Genomic DNA, 7025 nt, shown 5'->3' with positions numbered 1-7025 from the left:
TAGCATAACTTATTTGCATGTGGTTGGGAGAAAAGTTGAGCAGCAGCGAGAATGCTAAATGTTGCCAACTCAAGGTCAGGAAATTCCTGCAGGTTTGGGGGGATGGAGCTGTAGGAGTGTGACAATAACAAAAGATTATTGATTTTCAAAATTTGATTGACGTTTACCTATACCTAGATACCTGTGCCTTCATAAGCTTTAATATAAGAGATGAAACTGAGGGCTGCTGGGAGCAAGGGGTGGGGCTTGTTGCACGTGCCCGCCCCCTGGTCTCCTTACTGCCGGAGCTCCGTTCCTGTGCCCTCCCGCAAGAAATGACCCCTGTGAATAAGTATTCACTAGGCTTTTCTCTGTAGGTCAGAGTGTCCATTAAACACATGATACCAGGCAAGTAAACATTATTTTCTTATCAGAACTCTTGGCTGGAGTAGCTGTTTAGCTGTCTGGCTGTCTTAATAAACATTGAATGTATTACTAATAGAATAAAGGGAGGATGGGTTTGACAATAAATGTATTTACCTAGTCTTACTTGTAGCATAAGGTTCATGTGCCTGGACTTTTGATACAAGGTTCCAAAAAGTTTGAGTCAAAAGGGCCTTATGCTCCTTATCTGAAAACAACACTTTTTGTTTGGGCATGAAGGGTCCTTGGTTGAAGCTGAAGACGACCTCTTTGTTCTATGTCAAGTAAACAATTAAGGTATGATGTAGCTACACCTTTCTTGTAACTGACCAATGAATGTATACTGACTCAAATGGTGCCATATTACCTACCAATGAGGATTTCTGTGTGTTATCTCTCTGCTTATGTCATTTTGGGTATGAAACCTTATGTTCTTCCTTGCATTATTCAGAAAGCAGCTGTTTTCGACAGGTACTTTGTTAACCTAGGGGGCTGCGGTGGCTCAAGTGGTGAAGAGACTGAACTGCAGACCGGAAGGTCGGTAGTTCAGCAGTTCAAGACCTGAGTGCCGAGGTGAGCTCCTGTCTCTGGCCTCAGCTCCTGCCAACCTAGCAGTTCAAAAGCAAGAAACTACAAGTAGATAAATAGGTACCACTTCGGTGGGAAGGTAACAACGTTCAGTGCGCCTCCGTATCTGGTCATGCCGAACACATGACCACAGAGAAGTCTTTGGACATCCCTGGCTCTTTGGCTTGGAAATGAGCACCGCATCCCTAGAGTCAGATTCGACTGGCTTTCGAGCAAGGGAAACCTTGACCTTGTTCACCTACTTCTGTTTTCCCTAATTGTTGCCATCAATCTTAATTCTCCTAGGTGACACTTCAATCGTGTTGTTTGGTGTCGTGGTTAAGTGCGCAGACTCTAATCTGGGAGAACCGGGTTTGATTCCCTACTCCTCCACTTGCACCCAGCTGGATGACCTTGGGCAAGCCTAGTTCTGATAAGAGCTGTCCTTGAAAAAGAGCAGTTTCTGTCAAGAGCTCTCTCAGCCCCACCTACCTCACAGGGTGTCTGTTGTGGGGAGGGGAAGGGAAAGGAGTCTGTAAGCCGCTCTGAGACACCTTTGGGTAGTGAAGGGCGGGGTAGAAATCCAATCTCTTCTTCTTTTTGGGGGCACACGAACCACGTTTGTGGAACACGAGGGACTTCCAGGCCCAACAGACTTCCACCCTCCCGAGTAGCCGCTTCCTCCAGAAGAACTGATTTCTGCTGCCTGGAGAGATGCGTTGCAATTCCGGGAGATCCTCAGCTGGAGGTTGGCAACCCTGCGCGAAGGCCCGCGCCCACTGAACAAGCGCACAGGTTTGCAGGGGAAAGAAGAAGAGGGGCTTGGCGGCTGTCGCACCCCAACAAGCTCCCCCCCCAGCTCCCCTCCCCCCCCAGGGGGTGGTGCCCCAGCTCTCCTGGCTTTTCCGGCGGGCTGCAGGGAAGAAAGGGGACCGCCGAAACACGCATGCGCTAAACCCCGTGGGCCGCCTGGTCCCTTGACCCTTTCCGGAAGTTTGCGACGGCGGCGGCTGCGGGGGTCGTTGATTGACAGCGTTCGCACCCTCGCTCTGGCTTGTGATTGGCTAGCGGGGAGGAAATGAGCACGGGCTCTTGTTTCCCTTCCGGTTTACTCGGACGCGGCGGTCGTGATGATGGCTGCGCCTGGGGGGCTGCGGGTGAACGCGGCCTTCGCAGAGCGTTACGGCCGGTACCGGCGGCGGGAGGAGCTGCAGCGGCGTGAGTGGCCGGGCGGGCGGGCGGGGGGGGGTGGCGCTTCCTCCGGCAGGCGCGCCTCGTCCCCCCTCCGCCGCCCGCCTCAGCGCTGCCTTTGCTTCCCTTTTCTCCTCCAGTGCAGGACCGCTACGGGGACGCGGGCGACAGCGCGGAGTCCAGCTCCGAGTCGGAGGACGAAGAGGAGGCGGCGAGGGTGAGTCGGGCTCCCGGAGGTGTGGGCAGTGTTCCCTCTAAGCTGAGTTAGTGAGAGCCAGCTCGCAGTTTTCTAGCCTCCGGCTCACACGTTGTCTTCGCTCGGGAAGGAAGCAAACTAATTTACACAGCAGCCAAATCACTCGCTCACCACTTTAACGCCAGCAGCTCACAAAGTAGGATGTTTGCTCACAAGACTCTATAGCTTGGAGGGAGCATTGGGGGGGGGGGCAGGCTCCCCGTGGCCACCCTAAGTGCTCGGCTGCAGCTCCTACCGGTGTTCTCCTTTTCATCCCAGCAGGATCTGGAGGCCGACAGCACCTTTTACCGAACGCTGGCCTTGCTGAAGACTAAGGACCCCCGCATCTACCAGCAGGACAACGGCCTGGGCTCCCCGGAAGGTACTTGATCCTGCAGATGCCTGATCTGGGGCCACACTTTGGGTTGTCGTCACGCATTTATTGCTCATTTGGTTGGGTCATTTGTTCTGTTTATACTTGAGGAAAAGAGCCAGAGCCCAGTAGCACTTTAAAGATTAACAAAGTTTGCGGCAGGAGCTTTTACAAGTCACGGCTCACTTCATCAGATGACGGCTAGAACATGAGTCCATCTGTCCTTACATTTTGGAGAGTGGGGTGATTTCAAATGCTGGATGACGATAGCAGGTGTGTTTGGATTAGGTATGATATTGTCATTCATCTGCTGTTGTCGTTTGCCTGCTGTTGCCCAGCAGGATCTGGAGGCCGACAGCACCTTCTACCGAACGCTGGCCTTGCTGAAGACTAAGGACCCCCGCATCTACCAGCTGGACAACGGCCTGGGCTCCCCTGAAGGTACTTGATCCTGCAAATGCCTGACCTGGGGCCACACTTTGGGTTGTCATCACACATTTATTGCTCATTTGGTTGGGTCATTTGTTCTGTTTATACTTGAGGAAAAGAGCCAGAGCCCAGTAGCACTTTAAAGATTAACAACGTTTGCGGCAGGAGCTTTTATGAGTCACGGCTCACTTCATCAGATGACGGCTAGAACATGAGTCCAACTGTCCTTACATTTTGGAGAGTGGGGTGATTTCAAATGCTGGATGACGATAGCAGGTGTGTTTGGATTAGGTATGATATTGTCATTCATCTGCTGTTGTCGTTTGCCTGCTGTTGTCATCCAGCATTTGAAATCACTCCACTCTCCAAGAAGTAAGGACAGATGGACTCACGTTCTAGCTGTATCTGAAGAAGTGAGCTGTGACTCCTGAAATCTCATACCCTGCCACAGATTTTTCTTAAAGACTAAGGAAAATCAGTGGCAGGATATGAGATTTCGTGAGGTGCTACTGGACTCTTTCTCTTGCTACAGACAGACTAACATGGCTACCCATCATGATCTGTCTCTATTTACACACTAATGTCTTAAGCTATACTGAATCAGGTGCTCAGTCCATCAAAGTCAGTATTGTCTTCTCAGGCTGAGGTCTTTCATGTCATCTAGTACTCGATCCTTACTACTGGCAATGCCAGGAAACCTCAGACCTTCTTCATGCCAAGTAGGTGCTCTACCTCCGAGCCATGGCCCCACAATTTGTATCCTGACTTTCTTTTCTGCCCTTCCAAGGGCCCCTAAGGCAGCTAACAATTCAAAACGTACGTAATAAAATCATATTTAAAAAACTAAAAGTCACCACACACTGATTTTATTTCACTCGGGTCTGGGTCACAAGGTGGTGGAAATGCTTGGTAGCACAAGAAGGGCCTGACCCGTTACAGAAATGTTCCCCCATGTTAAAAACTTACTTCAAACCGAAAATTAGCAAAGGCAGGGCTGGAAGCTTTTCCCTCCCTGCCTCACTAGTTTCGTTTCCGTAGAGCTTTTCACACAAAGAAGCATTCGAGTCCGAGTTCCTCCATGTTTCATCTGAAACGGCACAGCCCTTGTTTCCACCTCATTCTTCTTTGTATGCCTTACATAAAGGCCTTACTCTCTTGGGAGTTGCTGTTTGGTCCACCACGCTTGGCTTTGTTCTCAGGGTCCTCATCAGGAAGTGAGGATGAGAAACCACGTTCGAAGAAGAAGAAGAAAGAGAAGCCCATGTACTTGAAGGACTATGAAAGGAGGGTCGTCTTGGAGAAGGGAGGGTAAGACATAACCAAGCCAGTTGGCTGCTTCCTGCTGTCCAACACCCTGTCCTTTCCTGAGCTTCCTGAACTTTGAAATGTTAGGATGAGGTTGTGTGTCTTACCTTTCAGTAATGGTCTCTTTGAACACGTGAAACCTCGGCCTGGAATCGTTCCTTCTTGCACTTGCAGCTACAGCCTTGCAGCCAACAATCGATTTGAGTGGATGTGTGAGGGTTGTCCTCTCTGCTACCATGGGATGCCTTCATGCTCCCCCCCCCCCCTGCGCTTTCTGTAATTTTTTTCACTAGCATTCCTGGTCCATGTTCTCCTGGCCATGGATGTTGAGAAGGGTAAGGTAGTGTTTTGCACGATTCTGATGCATATACTGTCTGTTCACTGTTTGTAAACAGTAGAAGAACAGACAAGTAAATCGTATCGCATGAGAGCAGCGTTGTTTTTAACCTTGCATCAACTTGCATGGTGCTGGGGATGGTTTCCAGAGCTTGGACGTGGGGATGTTTCCATCTCAAATGCACCTCGGGGAGCAGGGAATGTCATTTCCCTGTCTTACAAGCAGGTGATTAAAGCTGAGTGAGGCATGTGTAAATAAAGGTGCTTTATACTGAGTCAGACCCATGGTTCATCAAAGTAAGCAGGGGTCATTTCGAGGGGGAATGAGCAGGAACGGCGTTCCGGGAGTAACAAGCCCAGGAGTGGGCACATGTGGCAGTGGTTGTAGCCATATCACAGCTCCTTTTGCCCAGTTCCCTCAACCCCTGAGCAGTGGTTGGCTGGGGAAGGGCAGGCAGGCAGACATGCCTCCTTTTTTCCCTGAGCCTCTCCGCTTTTGCAGAGAAACTCGGGGAAGTGGAGGGGGGATTTAAATGCCTTTCTTTCCCTTCCCCATTTTAAGCATGCCTGGGTTCCCTGCTCGATCTTCTCCAGGTGCCCCTGGAGAAGATTGGGTAGGAAACCCAGGCATGCCCTTTGTCAGGGGGTGTGGCATATGCAGCTAAATTATGCAAATGAGCTCCTGCATCTCATTTTGTACGAAATGACCCCCTGAAAGTAAGTATTGTCTACTCAGACTGGCAGCAGGTCTCCAGGGTCTCAGGCAGAGGTCCTTCACATCACCGACTTCCTGGTTCCTTTAACTGGAGATGCCAGGGATTGAACCTGGGATCTTCTGCACGCCAAGCAGATGCTCTACCACCGAACCACACCCCTTAGCACATTCCATTGCAGATGCTCTACCACTGAACCACACCCCTAGCACATTCCATTTCATATGGGAATGCTGATAATATGGTTTCTATTGCTTGTAAGTTTGAACTTAATCTGTGCACTGTGTTTTGTCACCAGGGCGTCTTGTCTAGTGTTTGGAATTCTCTGGGATGGGGAAGGTATTCAGTATCATGAGAAAAGGAATGAGGTGTTTTACTGAGGGCAGGTGGGGCACCTTTTTGTTAGGATTTACAAAAAGATCTGTAGAGGGACTGTTAAGGGATTCAGAGCCTTACATCTTGTTGGGTTTTGTGTGCTCAACAGGGTGGTACAAAAACTTACTCTTAAAGGGGAAAATGAAATGTTCACAGTCGTGGGATGGGGGGGAATGATTACATACAGAGATAAAAGTAGCAGACATTGAAAATGGCAACTCTCAGAAACCTGTGTATGTATTTCAGCTTTTCCTAGATATTTAGAGAGTTGACATGATTAATACACACACAGCGCAGTCAAAGGGAAACTTCATCTTGAAGTTGCTAATTCCAGGTGGTCAGCCGTGTTGGTCTGAAGCGATGGAACACATTTAGAGTCCAGTGGCACCTTTAAGACTAACAAAGGTGTATTCAAGGTACGGGTTTTTGTGTGCATGCACACTTTTTCAGATACATTGGAATGGAAGGTAGAGTTCAAACTTTAAAGGCTTGATCAGGAAATTAACATGTAACGTGATGAAGATGTTTTAAGATGTGCAAAGACAAAACTAAATAACAAGCTAAGGTTATAATGTCAACTCAGCTTGTTATGTGTTTTTGTCTTTGCATATCTTAAAACATCTTCATTATGTTACATGTTCATTTCCTGATCAGCCCCTGCCTATAACGTTGAAACTTACCTTCCATTCCAATGTATCTGAGGAAGCTCATACCTCGAATAAACCTTTGTTGATCTTAAAGGTGCCCCTGGACTCTTGAAGTGGCTAAGTTGGAGCTCACATGCAGATTTAAATTTTGTCTCAGCAGAAACTTGGAATGGATTAAGAAAGCAAATCTTGTGGCCGCTTACAGACTAAAATATTGTGCCATCAGCTTCTGTGGTCTACCTCTGTCTTCTCTGGAATAAAGTGCTGAAGTCTCATGTGCCTCTCTGAGGGAATCCACTAATGCGGAGATCCTCTCTCTGTCTCTTTGCAGCAAGTACGTGGATGAAGATGAAGACGGAGTAGCAGTCAAAAACCAGTTGGTGAGACTGGGAGGGGAATGGGGAGGGGCAGAGTCTGTGTGGACGTAGGGCAAGGGGTCCCCATGGTGTGGG

At 49.0% G+C, this 7025-nt stretch overlaps 1 protein-coding gene across 1 annotated transcript in view; it reads left to right on the top strand.

Annotated features, from left to right (window-relative positions):
* Positions 1-2088: 2088 nt before the first annotated feature.
* Positions 2089-7025, top strand: part of KRI1 (KRI1 homolog) — a 32899-nt gene continuing 27962 nt past the window's right edge. The window contains exons 1-5 of the mRNA XM_015419990.1: positions 2089-2187; positions 2301-2377; positions 2675-2777; positions 4397-4505; positions 6905-6953. Coding sequence (XP_015275476.1) covers positions 2100-2187; positions 2301-2377; positions 2675-2777; positions 4397-4505; positions 6905-6953 — 426 coding nt within the window. The 5' untranslated portion in view covers positions 2089-2099. The remainder of the gene's footprint in view (positions 2188-2300; positions 2378-2674; positions 2778-4396; positions 4506-6904; positions 6954-7025) is intronic.

Source organism: Gekko japonicus, unplaced genomic scaffold, assembly GCF_001447785.1.
Source record: "Gekko japonicus isolate JY-2015 unplaced genomic scaffold, Gekko_japonicus_V1.1 scaffold5044, whole genome shotgun sequence".
Lineage (NCBI taxonomy): Eukaryota > Metazoa > Chordata > Lepidosauria > Squamata > Gekkonidae > Gekko > Gekko japonicus.
This window is presented reverse-complemented; position numbering and strand designations above follow the sequence as displayed.